This window comes from Ahaetulla prasina, chromosome 1 (genome assembly GCF_028640845.1).
Source record: "Ahaetulla prasina isolate Xishuangbanna chromosome 1, ASM2864084v1, whole genome shotgun sequence".
NCBI lineage: Eukaryota > Metazoa > Chordata > Lepidosauria > Squamata > Colubridae > Ahaetulla > Ahaetulla prasina.
Window position 1 is genome coordinate 268,703,169 of NC_080539.1, and position 14,929 is coordinate 268,718,097.

Consider the following 14,929-nt stretch of genomic DNA (forward strand, 5'->3'; position numbering starts at 1 on the left):
TTCATTTTCACTTCTGATCTTCCAATGATTTTCAGCTGCTGAAAAACTAGGAAAGAAAATAGTTCCCTGGTGCCGTTGAAGAGTCTGACGTTAGCACGCTCAGGCATCTGGTGAGTAAAGGAGGACCGATAGTACTACCCGGATTCTGGAAGTCTTTTAATTCTCCTTTAATTTTAATTCTCTTTTAATTCTCCTTTAAAAGTGGAAGACTGCTAACAGAGGTTTCTACTGAATTAAAAAAAAAACCCTTGCATTTAATTAGTTTAGAAAACATTTAATATTCTGAAATTTCCTGTCACTGAAAACAAGTAATCAGTGTAACAGCTTGCCTTCAGAAGTTGTGGGTGCTCCATTACTGGAGATTTTTAAGAAGAGATTGAACACCCATTTGTCGAGAATGATATAGGACCTCCTGCTGGAGCAGCGGGTTGGCCTAGAACAGTTATGGCTAACTTTTTCTGGACCAAGTGCCCAAAGCGGGCATGCAAAACCCTAAAATGCAATAAGCACGCAGCCTCACCGCACGTACCCCATTCTCCCACTGCATGTGCCCCAGTCCCCATGTTTGCGCACCCCACCCCTCGACATGCCCCCCATGCCCCGTAAATGTACGGTAGAGACCTGAAGACCAGCTGGCTGGCGGGAGGCACACACACATGCATGGCAGAGCTGAACTGGGGCGACGGCTCATGCGTCATCAGAGAGGGCACTGTGTGCCACCTCTGGCACACGTGTCATAGGTTTGTCATCACAGTTCTAGAAGGCCTCCAAGGTCCCATTCTACTCTGCTATTCTATGATCTAAGTTTTACTGGGTCAAAATAGATTTTTTTTAAGGCAGAGGCTATTATTACCTTTAGATTCTTGGAACAACCTGCAAAGCTCAAAATCTACCTTCTCCATCATTCCTCCTAAAGTGCCTGAATTTAGTAATAATCAATTTAGACACTGTAATCTGCAGCAGCGTTCAACATCAGAAGTACAATAGTAATTGCCATCTTGTGGAACAATCTCTCTTGGAAGCCTCATTCGCAGATTCTACCTTGACATTATTTTTCAAGACAGTCAAAATAAAACTTTTACATAGGGCCTTTTAGGTGGAGCCTAACACCTGATCAGTGTTTTATTGGAACATTTTATCTCTGTACTTTTGTCACATTTTGTTTTGATTTGCTTGTAAACCACCATGAATTGTTCTGATTTGACAGCACGAACAAATTACTGTTTTGACAGGCCTTTGTTGCGTGTCTTTGTAACTGCTGAGGCCAAGGAATTCTGATAGTGGATTGTCTATTCTGTGCAGAATACCCATCTTTTGCTCAGCAAATGATGCCAGGGATTATCAGTTGGGGGGCGGAGGGCAAACCAGTCAATTTTAAAACTGGGCCTTTTCTTCCAGCAGCACAGGCATAAATCATCTGTGTTTCTGACCTGAATAGGGTTTCTTTCCACTATGAATCCATTCCTTACCCATAAATTCTATGTAGAATAAAAGCTGGAACAGAATGGAATAGGCCAGATTCTATTGTAATTCTTACAGTAGAATTAATACCAGAAGTACTGCAGTGACAGCAGTATTTAATAATTTTCTTTTCAAAATTATAATTGGTCCTGAGCGCTGCGAAATAGGTTTTCAACGAGATCTCTGTACTTTGCTCCATTCAGCTTTCCCTTAACAATGACCATCTCCCAGTCCCTGCTGCTTAAAAATACCCCCAATAGCATGGTGCTGCCTCCACGCTTCACTGTTGGAATTATATTGGGCAGGTGGTGAGCGCTACCTAATTTCCTTTGAATTGAGCCCAAACAGTTCAGTCTTGTTCCTTACAGTCCGAGAGACTTTTAGGTGCTTTTTTGCAAACTCCAAGTGGGCTTTCATGTGTTTTGTACTGAGGACAGGCTTCTGTCTAGCCACTCTGCCATAAAGCCCAGAGGGCAACAGTGATGGTTTCCCTTCTGGAACACTGTCCCATTCCCATCTCCATGCAGGATTTGTGGAATTCAGTCAGTGACCATCAGGTCCTTGGTCACCTCTCTTACTAAGATCCTTCTCCCCTGATTGCTCCGTTTGACCTGGCGACCAGCTCTTGGAAGAATCCTGATTGTGCCAAACTTCTTCCATTTGAGAATTATGGATGCCACTGTGCTGTTAGGAACCTTCAATGAAACAGAAATTTTACCTTCCCCAGATCTGTGCCATGCAATAATCCTGTCTCTGAGCTCTGCAGGCTGTTCCTTTGACCTCATGGCGTTCACTCTGCTACAGTATGCATTGTCAGCTTTGAAGCCTTTATAGAGAGGTGTGTGCCTTTCCAAATCATGTCCAATCAATTTAATTTACCACAGCTCAACTCCAGTCAAGATATAGAAACATGTCAGCAACGATCAAAAGAAATGGAAGGCACCTGAGCTACATTTCAAGTGTTGTTGCAAAGTTTGAATACTTGTACCAATGTGATATTTCTGGTTTTTCTTTTTAATAAATTCACATACGTTTCTAAAATTCTGCTTTCACTTTGTCATTATGGGGTAGTGAGTGTAGATAAATGAGAAAACAATGAATCTCAACAACTGTAGAATCAGGCTGCAGCATAACAAAATTGACAAAAGTGATGTGGGTATGAATGCTTTCTGAATGCACCGTATATGTTTTTAATTTCATCCAATGTTAAAAGACCACTTAACAATTATTACCATACATTATGACAAAGGGAAGAGCAGTAGAAATTTTAGAAGATAAAATTGTACAGTATGTGCTGAGTTAACATGCCATGATTTTTAAGTCTTATTTATGATCTCTATATGCTTTTGAGATTTTTTTTCATTCCACAACCACTGAAAGAAAAAGATAGAAGCAGTAACCAAAAGAAACTTGAGTTTGAATTCAATTTAATCTGATTAAAAATTATACAAAGCACAAGTGGAACAACATTCTTCTTACAAATATTGCACTTGAGAGCATATGGATATGTACAACTTTGCCATTCTTTACATCCAAGGTATTTTTGTCCAATAAGGTTCAAGATGAAGTTGTGCAGGAAATCTGATAATAAGCCAACCATTTCAATGATAAATTGGCCACCACCAGAAATGTACCACCCGAACACAACTTGCTTTGAGAAGAAATGAATATAACTTATCTTACAATCCATTTGGAAATGAGATGCCAGTGACTCCCTCCCAATGGAAGGCAAATGGGATAGGGATTTTCACAGTTCCTCTTTTGCTCAGGTGATTGGATGGGTGGGATCTTGGAATGAGGAGACTGGAAGAGCAGATAATTCGGCAACCGCCAGATCTTCCTCTTCTACTTGTAGATAGTTCAAATATATGGTGTTCCCCCCTCCTTCTCAATTCTAAAATCCATTGCTATCAAATTCCAATTAACAATAATTGGGTGGAAAAATATGCAGTCTGAAATTGTGCTGTGAAAGTTACCCTCAAGCTGTACACAGCATTACAGATTCCAATCGATTTCATAGTCAGGGCAAACATCATCCCATTTCCAATTGTCATCGTCCCTGGTGCTGTGAATAGTGTTTCAGTGGCCTCTGTGGGTGATCCTACTCAATCTCTCTCTACAAATTTGACTTGGTAGGGAATAGGACATTTACAATAAGACATTGATAATCTGAACATTTTTGAAAGCAAACTGAAAAAGACAATAACTGGGATTGGACTGTGCACTGTTCAATTCTTTGATTGTATTTATAACCTAAAACAAAGGGATGAGTATCATATAAAATTAAAGGGCAGTATATTAATAAGAGTTAATGAAAATGTGCATGGTTGTAAATAAAAAAGAGAAGATAGCTTTTACCAGTCATATTTGTAACCCACAAGAAAGGTTCACAATATGTGTTCAAGATGTTGACTCTAGAAAACAAAAAGCTTTTCTGTGGAAGTTTCTGTTGATTGGCTAGTTGGGTCTATGGTATAAGAAATAAATAAGAACTAAGCCATGAATACTCTTTTGGGCTACAGTTACATAATCCAAATAAGAATTCATTCAATACTGAGTTCCCAGTGGTTCCTTCCATTTGGCTGCCCTATGCCATGCAATATGTCCTAGACCTACAAAGAGCAAACAGGGAAGTACCCAGTTAGCTTAAAAGGGGAACAAACTCAATTCACAAGCCTAACAACAGGCTAAGTATAAGAGGAAAGTTGTGAGAACTTACTACTTTATAGAGCCTTTACGACTTTACATTCTGTTTTTGGCACATTTTGCCATTGGTTCAATTACAACCTTGGGTAAGTGAGATTAAAGGAAAATACTGGAGAGAGAAGAGGCCACGTACTCCAATTAATCCAAAGAGAAAGAAAACTTGTACAGGGTCTTCAAATTATCTACTTGGAGTCCCATGGTCCTTGATAAGATCCAAAATGGGAAGCCTCCTAGTTCTATATAATACGTAAAGTATGAAAGGGTCACTCAGGAAAGAACAGATTTTTTTTAATAGTTAAAATTTAATCCTTTTGGAAGTCATAATGACTATTATGCAAACCTTGTTAATCAGTAACAAGGGACCCTTTTCCTTTACTTTTTCTGTTAAAAGAGGGTGTTCTTCAATTTGTTATATACAAAAACTGTGGATTTAAAAATAAAATACCACCTATATAAATAATTATACATTATGTCCCATTTCCTAGAAATAAAATTATACTTCTGCAGTAACAAGATGGCTTTGGGTTCTTATTTTTTAATCAACCCCTTTCTTCTTCAGTCACAAAGAAATGCTACCTCCAGAATATAATTTGGATTTTCAGTCTTATTACGAATTGAGGAGAATTTAGGCCAGCAAACATTTCTATTGACATCAACAGTACTTGCATCAAAATCAAAGTTAACATAATGGAGGAGAGGATGCATTTACCACTTGAAAGAATAAATTGTATTTGACCTGTAAGCTTCTGGACATTTCTATCTGTGTTAAAATGATGGAGAAAGTTTATATGCATGCCTTTTGCCCTTGTAGTCCTGTCAAATAATGTAATTAAGTATTTCAATAACATACAAAATGCAGTTTCTGACAAACATTGTTTGAAATGCACTGATGGTTTTGAAATGACTCTTTTATGAAGAAGGAAAAGACATTGCAAGGTCTTTGTTAATTCTAAAAATATTTCTGCCATCTAAAGAGCTTTCCTTTCATGCTTCCTAGAGAGATAAATGCAACTGGCATGTTACAAAAGGGAAGAGAAGAACAGTATCCTCTTTGCAGCCAAACTGCAGCGATGAATTGCATTTAGATAGTAACAATAAAGATGGCTAAATCAATGCAGTTCAACGCACAGTATTTCAGTGTGAAGAATTGTCACGTTGGTATTCATAGGCTTTTATAAAACCAAAGATACATTCACAGGCATTTCCCATGGCTCCGTGCTGCAATTAACACTTCTTTTAAAAAGTAGAATTTTTTGAAATTGGATCACAGATGTTTCTTTTCAATGGATATTGAAAACTAAAGGAATTGTTACAACTCATTCATCCATAGCCATAAAATTACAGCTCTAAATTGTTGGCACTTTTGGGAATATACCATCGTGAACTAAAATGGAGGTGGAAGTGTTGTCTTTTGTTTAGACCAGTTCTAACCTTCTCCATCTTCAAACCCATTAGCAATGGAGAACATCAAGACATTTAAGGGGTTTACTCATCTTAACGTCCTGCTTGACAATATCTCTGTAAATGATTTAACGGTGAAACAGGAAAAAGGTTTTCAAAAGCACAAATGATAGGAAGCCAAATTATACCTGAGACAAAAAAAAGAAGATTCTGCAGGGGAAAAGTTGGATATCCTGTTGTCTACCTATGTGTAATGACAAAAATAGAATATCCACAACTTTAAGATCCTGTATTATATCATTTGTGCCTTTGAAGAGCTACACACTGAATTTGGGGTTTAATCCTATATGAATCTCACAGGTGAAATGAAACATAAAATTATCCTTCTTTTCACATTTCTTTTTATTCTCTGATTATTTCACCCCCACCCCCACCCCCACCCCCCAAAATACATAAAAACCGAGGCACAGGTGGTTAAGGATGAGACTGGACATGATCCGATCTAGCAGCTGCTTCTTGCACTGGTATATTTCCTGCCGCCAAAGGCTGATTGCCGCCCACTGGATGATTTTGCACATTTTCACCTAATTGTGACGCAGCTGTAACACAAAATAATTTTTTAAATTTGCTTTAATTGTTAATTGCATAAGCAATTGTTCCATAATGCAAAGCTCAAAATCTCATTTTTCATTAAGTAATGTTTTGAAAAAGTCCAAGCACAAATAGTATTTGCATAAGAGACCAGAATATTTCATCTACATATAAAACGTTGCAAAAAATATATAATACACATTATTGTTTGATATAGTCTGATACAATGGTTAACATTTGAACCAAAAGTGGGTTTCAGCACCAGTTCTGGAGAACCGGTAGCGGAAATTTTGTGTAGTTTGGAGAACCGGTAAATACCACCTCTGACTGGCCCCACCCCCATCTATTCTATGCCTTCAAAATCCCAGCTGATCGGGAAGAAATGGGGATTTTGCAGTAACCTTCCCCTGGAGTGGGGAGGGAATGGAAATTTTACAGTATTCTTCCCCTGCCACGCCCACCAAGCCATGCCACGCCCACTAAGCCATACCCACAGAACCAGTAGTAAACAATTTTGAAACCCACCATTGGTCTGAACATGATGCTCACTGCTGGGACACAGTCATGACCTGGGGATGCCGAGAGATGGAGCAGCTTGCTCTCCTTCCCAACATGAGCTCCAGAGCTTCCAGGAGATTTATGCTAAAAGGTAACTAAGCAATTGGTGATGGCGGGGGGGGGGGAGGGAGAGGAACACTGGGGTTCTGGCAGGAAGCATGACCAAGGCTTAGAGGGATGCCAAGGGTGGAAAGCAAAGCACAGGTGCTCAAAGTGTGGGGGAGGCCCAGGGCAGAGCCTGCATTAGGTCTCCTAGGGCCTTCCAAGGGGCCCTACTTAATGACCACATTAAGGATGACAGGAATGGGGAGGATGTTAAATGAGGTCACATGGGCTCTTCACTCAGTGGCCATCATGATTTCTGACTGTAATGGCCGGATTCTGTTACATGTAGTCCTCAACTTACGACAGTTCATTTAGTTGACTGTTCGAAGTTACAACAGCACTGAAAATAGTGACTTATGCCCGTTTTTCACACTTATGGCCATTGCAGCATCCCCATGGTCACGTGATTTACATTCAGATGCTTGACAACGGACTCATGTTTATGACGGTTGCAGGGTTCAGGAGTCATATTGCGACCTTCTGACCAGCAAAGTCAATGGAGAACCCAGATTCATTTCACAACCCTATTACTAACTTAACATCTGCAGTGATTCTCTACATGGGGCTCCCCTTGAAGAGCACCAGGAGGCTCCAGCTAGTCCAGAATGCGGCCGCGCAGGTGATAGAGGGGGCACCGCGTTGCTCCCATGTAACACCTATCCTGCGCGGCCTGCACTGGCTGCCAGTAGCCTTCCGGGTGCAATTCAAGGTGCTGGTTACCACCTTTAAAGCGCTCCATGGCTTAGGACCGGGGTATTTGCGAGACCGCCTTCTGCCGTTGATTGCCTCCCAATGACCTGTGCGCTCCCACAGAGCGGGCCTCTCAGGGTGCCGTCGACCAAACAATGTAGGTTGGCAGCCCCCAGGGGGAGGGCCTTCTCTGTGGCGGCACCAGCCCTATGGGACGAGCTACCTCCGGGATTACGCCAACTCCACGACCTCCGGGCCTTCAAACGTGAACTGAAGACACCAAGCAGGACTAGCCTAAGACATATTTTAGCGAAATTTTTAAGGGGTTTTAATCGGTCTTTGACCGTTTTAGTGATTCGGCCAGTAAATATTTGTTCTTAATTGTTTTTTAAAATATTGTTATTTATTATATTTATATTGTATTGGTGTGGGTATTTTAATAATTGGCTGTAAACCGCCCTGAGTCCTCTGGGAGATGGTGTGGTATAGAAATGTAATTATAAATAAATAAATAAAATAAATTCCCTTAACAAATGTGGCAAAAAAAAAGTCGTAAAATGGGACAAATTCATTTAACAAATTTTTCACTTAACAGCATAAATTTTGGACTCAATTGTGGTCATAAATTGAGGACTACCTGCATAGTCATTTGTTGAGGGCTACCTGTATACTGTTGTGATAAAGGAAAAGCAGTCTATTTCACTGTCTTGTTCTTTTACTAGACAGGCAAATAAAAGGTAACCAATGGAAGAAAAACAGAGGAGGAAGAGAGTTACTTTACCTGGTTGAAATTTCAGTTCTCCATCTGGACTTGATGGCGGATGTCCTTGCTGTAACTTCTTCTGTTCCATTTGCTTAACAGCCTGTAAAACAGTTAATTTACATGGAGAACATTTAAATCAAGGTCTCAAAATGTTCATTTCCTATAATAAACTGGCATTTATCTTTCTGGCCTTTTCTTGCCATGTTTAGCCAGATTCTTCTGTTAAAAGGAGCCAGAATCTGAATTTTTTTGATGGACCAAGCAGGAATTTACAACTGAAACATACCACAAACACACAAGGCAGAGTTATAAGGGGGCACCTCTTTCCTGAACTCAGTGTTCAAAAAACCAGCCACGTTATTTTGGCAAATAAATCAAAAGATACCAGAACAGACAAAATAACAACATACTAAAATAATTAACCCTCTGCTGTCTTTCCATAACACCCAGCACAGCTTGATAAGGATTCAGGTGGTTGTGAAAATAGTAACAGACAACTGCACATTCTTTAGTGAACTGGTTAACAGATAGAAAGCCTCTTTGTTCAGAGAAGGGGCACTAAACATGGGGGAAGTTTATATCCTAGCAAGTTAAAAGATTCTAAAAACAAAAATAATCCAGTTATAGAAATTTCTATAATCTATTCAGCTTCTTTTTAAATAAATTTTGATAAAGAAGACTCTGTGAGAATCTTGCTTTAGGTCAGAGGTGGGGAATGGTGGCCCCTTTATGACTTGTGGACTTCAACTCCCAGAATTCCTGAGCCAGCTGGCCTGGCTCAAGGATTCTGGGAGTTAAAGTCCACAAGTCATGAAGGGGCCATCGTTCCCCACCTCTGCTTTAGGTAAAGTTACTGCCAAGGAACTGTCATTCATTTTGCCCATCAACAGAGCTGTCCTTGTCTCTCCAGGATGGGGATGCTTGTCACTAGTGACCCCGTCCCATGTAGGCAGTGCTGGTAATCCTCGACTTACAACAGTTCATTTAGTGATCATTTGAAGTTACAACGGCACTGAAAAAAGTGACTTATCATTTTTCGCATGACCGTTGCATGCACATGATCAAAATTCGGATGCTTGGCAACTGGTTCATATTTATGACTGTCCTGGGGGGTCATGTGATCACCTTTTGCAACCTTTTGATAAGCAAAGTCAATGGGGAAGCCGGATTCATTTAACAACCGTGTGAATAACTTTATAACTGTAGTGATTTCACTTAACCGCTGTGGTCAGAAAGGTCATAAAATGGGGCAAAACTCACTTAACAGACTTCTCGCTTAGCAGCAGAAATTTTGGGCTCAATTGTGATCATAAGTCGAGGACTACCTGAATAAGCAGTATACGTCGCAGCATAGTTGGGATGTCTTTCTTATTAAAAGCAAAATGAATTAGCTTCCAAACAAGCAAAGGAAATTTTGCAACTGCTCAAGTTGTACCATTTCAAGTTCTTGTTTCTGAGTCTGAAGGAAGTCTTGTTGCCGCTGTAGCTCTTCCCTCTTTTTCTGAAGTTCTAATGCCTGCTTTTGCAATTCATCTTCTTGCTGGAAAATGTGACTTTCAAATTCCTTCAGATCTTCTTCAGTAAAGACCTGCTGCTGATCCAGAGTCTCAAAAACAACAAGAATAACAAATCTTAACTCCTTAAAAGAAATCTTAATGGGGAAAAAATCAGACTCATCTATATCTGTATTGGCGCCCAAGATTTAAGATGTTTGGTAATCACCTATTTTTGGACAATTTTGGAAATTATGCTTTTAAAACACTCTAAAATTCCCTCCCAAGTAAAAGGCAATTTCTCAACATTGCCCTTACTGTTCCATCAGCTTCGCATTTCCCTATTCCATGTACACACCTGGAGTTAATTTCCCTTTGGAGTAAATTTAAAAACCAAATTGCAATCAACTTCCTCGTTAAAGGGAGAAGAACTGAAGCCTACCACATCACAGAGCAAACCCCAACAGAGACCACCTGCCAATAGAAGACCTTGTCTCTGAGCATCTTCTGAGCTGCTTCTGAAACAGATTGCTCTTCCTCACAACAGTAACAAAGATGAACTATGTCTACCATTCTTGGCTTTTTCCCTGACTTTTTCCTTGGATGAAGTTGAGTCCAGGAAATATATGGACTGTATTTGTTTTAAACGGATGGTTATTCACAGACTTATTTTTCATATCCCCATGATTTTCCTTGGGTACTATCCATGAAGTAGAGTGGAAGCTCTTAAGGTTCCTTTGTAACTATGGACTATTACTGTAAGGAGAGAAATTTCCAGATATAGCAGCATTAAGGTAAAGATAAAGGTTCCCCTCACACATATGTGTTAGTTATTCCCGACTTTAGGGGGCGGTGCTAATCTCCGTTTCAAAGCCGAAAAGCCAGCACTGTCGAAGAGGTCTCGGTGGTCACGTGGCCGGCATGACTAACTGTGAAAGGCGCACGAAACGCTGTTACCTTCCCACCAAAGGTGATCCCTATTTTTCTACTTGTATTGTGCTACTTGCTAGATTGGCAGAAGCTGGGACAAGTAACAGGAGCTTACTCGGTTATGTGGTGCTAGGGATACAAACCACCAAACTGCCGACCTTTCTGATTGACAAGCTCAGCATCTTAGCCACTGAGCCACTGTGTCCCTCTCATAGTAGCATTACAACTGTATGATATTTTTAATCATAGCCAAATTTGGGATAAAATGTACACATGTAGGAAAAGACAGGTATAAATCAATTATTCTCTTTTGCTTCCAACTTTAGTTATTCCTTTGCTCAAATTCTATTGCCATAATGTGCATGCTTACTCAGTTTCAAACAATGAAGTTGCTCTACGGAGAGAATTATGCAGTGTCCTTAGACTCACTATTTAGATTTTATTTTCATAATGTCATTAATGATAATTACAGATAAATACAAAAGAAGAAATAGATGATTAAAAGTTCAAAACAGATGGGCCATTTGCTAATGATTACGATCAATCTTAGTTCAAAAGTGTCATTAGTACCTCCCAACTTTCTGGCTCCAAAAACTCTCTTTTCTGTGTAGCTCTCATGAACTCTTCTATGGTGACTAACCGGTCTTTGTTGATGTCAACCTTTTAAAAGAGAAGCAAAAAATAATAATAATACACAGTTTAGGCTATATAATTTATTTGCAGTTCTTAAAATGGAAATGAGGTTGCAGAAAAGTTGTGACAGAAATTCCTGGCTAGTGCTACCCTATTTAAGAAAATCCATATTTTGGTACACAATAAAATAAATTAGGATCTGTTATACTGCATAAAACATAAGGGTAATAGGGATGGGAATAAATTGATAAGTGCCTAAGGAGCAAAACACAAATTAATCTCATTTCATAGGGTGCTGCAAATATTTCTGTCCTGATGAGATACATGCAATTTATCTGTAACATTTAAAATTCCATGTCACTCAAGTATCAATAGCATGTGAGAATTTAATATTTTCTTATTATGTGGCAAAAAAACCCCCACCAAAACAAGGACCCTCCCCCACTCACAAAACCAGATTGGAAATATCAAATTTGCATGATAATGGTGAACCTGACAGAAACATCTTTCATTGAGATGCTGGTTTTCACAATGACTATAGGCTAGTCATTCAGCAGATTGAAGGAAAAGTAGAAGTTTTAATAATTGTATAGCTTTAAATATACTTACTGTAAAAAGTTGTAAAGTTGTAAACACTAGCCGGAACAGTATTCTTATTGATTAAAAATAAAGTTGGATTCACACAAACATTCCCATCCCAAGGCAATCTTTTCATGAACAATTACTCGTTGCATTACTTAAGTAGATATCATTCAACAGCAAACTATAATAAAACTATCCACATAGGGATAACTAGACATGTACTAACAAGCTTACATTGTATTGGGGCGGAGTCAGGAAAGCTCTAAAATAAGCATTTTCAGAAACATGTTCTAGCTTGGGAAATAATCCCACTACTTAAATACATACTTACACGTTTAGTTAAAAGAAGCAAAAGTTTGCTAACAATTAATTGTAAAATGTGTGCCCTGAAACCTTACCTCATTCATGACATGCTCTCTCATTCGTAGCCTCTCTTCTTCCATTTCAACCATATCATCCTCTTCATTTTTGGGGTCGTAGACTTTCTCTAGCTAAGATTAAGAAAATTGATTTGAACAAGCCATCCAAATTTTATTATTTGATTATGAAAGTATGTTGCTTTAATGCTATTTATTTATTAAACTTACACTTCATTGCAATCAGACAACTCTCAGCAACTTAACAAAGTATATGAATAGAATAGAATAGAATAGAATTTTATTGGCCAAGTGTGATTGGACACACAAGGAATTTGTCTTGGTGCATATGCTCTCAGTGTACATAAAAGAAAAGATACGTTCATCAAGGTACAACATTTACAACACAATTGATGATCAATATATCAATATAAATCATAAGGATTGCCAGCAACAAGTTATAGTCATACAGTCATAAGTGGAAAGAGATTGGTGATGGGAACTATGAAACGATTAATAGTAGTGCAGATTCAGTAAATAGTCTGACAGTGTTGAGGGAATTATTTGTTTAGCAGAGTGATGGCCTTCGGGAAAAAACTGTTCTTGTGTCTGAAATAGCATATCTTTTGTATGAAATAGCAAAAGTTAAAATATCCACAGTATGATTGACATCATAAACAGCAAAGGCAACAAAATACTAAGATCGACAAAAATAGATATTTATGAGATAAATGTTTTCTTTCTACATATTTAATAGCACATACTTATATCTAACAGTCAATTTCAGATTATCTTCCATTGGAAGATATTCAGAGATTATCTGCCTTAAATGTAGCCCATGTTGAACTGTATAGCACAGTCAAACTTCAGCACATGAAATGTTTTATAACATTTCGTATTATGTCATAAATTGCTTTATCGTAACGTTTATATCATAAAATGTTTTATAAAATTTGCCAAAATTTCAGTTCCACAGAAGTCATGATTCCTGGATTTTGGATGCATTCTATAATTTAGTCCATTTGGTTCAAAAGTTTTTGCCCTTCAGCTAAAGGGAATTTATTTATGGGGTTTTAGTATTATATAATTGATAGAGGAGACTGAAACTTCAATGTTCAAGGTGATTAAACCATTAAGAAATTGAGGAATTAACCTTCTATCCATAAAAAAACATCGTACATGTCTTTGAATACATATGCCTAGTTATGGGACATTTATACGTGATACTGGTAATCTCAATTTAATGAATGCCAGTTATTTGAATGCGCTTCACATTAGCAGCTCAACAATGTTTAAGAAAATTGTTCATTGCTTATAAAAGATGAAGTCCAAAATGATGGGGAGTCTGCTTAGATTAGCATATATCACTCTAATGATATTCAGTACTACTGAAATGAACTCATAAGCGGTTTCTTATTATTCAATTAGTATCTGAAACTGTAGATACTCATGACCACTTATGTTAAAACATTTTCCTGACATTCACTATATTTGCTAATGTAAACCATCCTTCAATGGCTACGATTGCCCCAAAGAATACCTATAGAAATAGTAGTACTATTCTGTTTTGTACAAGTTCATTAGCATTTGACTATGATATATTTAATTAAACTGTGGAAACTCAATTTCCATTCTAACATTTCCATTCAGTGGTGAGCTAAATGAAACCTCGTGATTCTGAAATAATCCAGTTACACATATTTACCTCCCTAGTAAATAGAGCTTCTAATTCCTGTTCATCCAGAAAACCATCAGCATTGACATCTGTTAAAAAAGTCATATAAATATATAATTAGAGACACTAGCATTATGGCACCATCCATAATTCTAGATCACAATCATTCTCACTTTAATATTTGTATGTTGCTGCAAATCATATGGTAAGCTACCTGATTAGAAAAAGTGAATGCAAACCATGTGCAATGTGTGTGCATGTGTGTTTGCATGCACACGCACGCACACACAGACACACCATATATTGTTGTATTATATATATATACTGTTTATTATATATAGGGAAAAAATCTCATGCATCTGTTGAGGTTTTCTGGAAAAACACATGCCAAGATACTTACCGTGCAACTTGAAGAAAGTCTTTGGATCAAAATCATTGGGGTCTAAGCCATCTGCTTCCTCCCATACCTCTTTCAATTGATCTTTACTTCCCTGAAAGGTTATAATGAACACCAGTTGAGCAAATGATTTCACAGAAGCTTTTAACATAGAGTTAAAAGATAGAGTAACCTAGAGTAATTAGGTTACTCAAAGAGAGACAGCTCTCTTTGGACAGCTAACATCAACAGCGTCATAAAAAAAACCCATAAAAAATGACAGCTAATATAAAAAACATCATCAAAAAAGGACAACAAAGAATGTTCTTTCTGCGCCAACTCAGAAAGCTCAAACTGCCCAAGGAGCTGCTGATCCAGTTCTACAGAGGAATTATTGGGTCTGTCATCTGCACCTCTGTAACTGTTCTGGTTTGATCCTCCAACCCAACAAGACAGACATAGACTTCAGAGGATAACTAGAACTGCAGAAAAAACATTTGCTACCAACCTGCCTTCCATTGAGGACCTGTATACTGCACGAGTCAAAAAGAGGGCTGTGAAAATATTTACAGATTTCTCACATCCTGGCCATAAACTGTTTCAACTCCT

The 14,929-nt window shown here is 38.3% G+C and overlaps 1 protein-coding gene across 1 annotated transcript in view; it reads right to left on the reverse strand.

Moving 5' to 3' along the window:
• Nucleotides 1-2,871: 2,871 nt before the first annotated feature.
• NUCB2 (nucleobindin 2) overlaps nt 2,872-14,929 on the reverse strand; it is a 42,097-nt gene continuing 30,039 nt past the window's right edge. The window contains exons 7-13 of the mRNA XM_058158682.1: nt 14,345-14,435; nt 13,975-14,033; nt 12,312-12,404; nt 11,269-11,358; nt 9,711-9,881; nt 8,294-8,375; nt 2,872-6,167 (exon numbers count right to left, since the gene is read on the reverse strand). Coding sequence (XP_058014665.1) covers nt 6,043-6,167; nt 8,294-8,375; nt 9,711-9,881; nt 11,269-11,358; nt 12,312-12,404; nt 13,975-14,033; nt 14,345-14,435 — 711 coding nt within the window. The 3' untranslated portion in view covers nt 2,872-6,042. The remainder of the gene's footprint in view (nt 6,168-8,293; nt 8,376-9,710; nt 9,882-11,268; nt 11,359-12,311; nt 12,405-13,974; nt 14,034-14,344; nt 14,436-14,929) is intronic.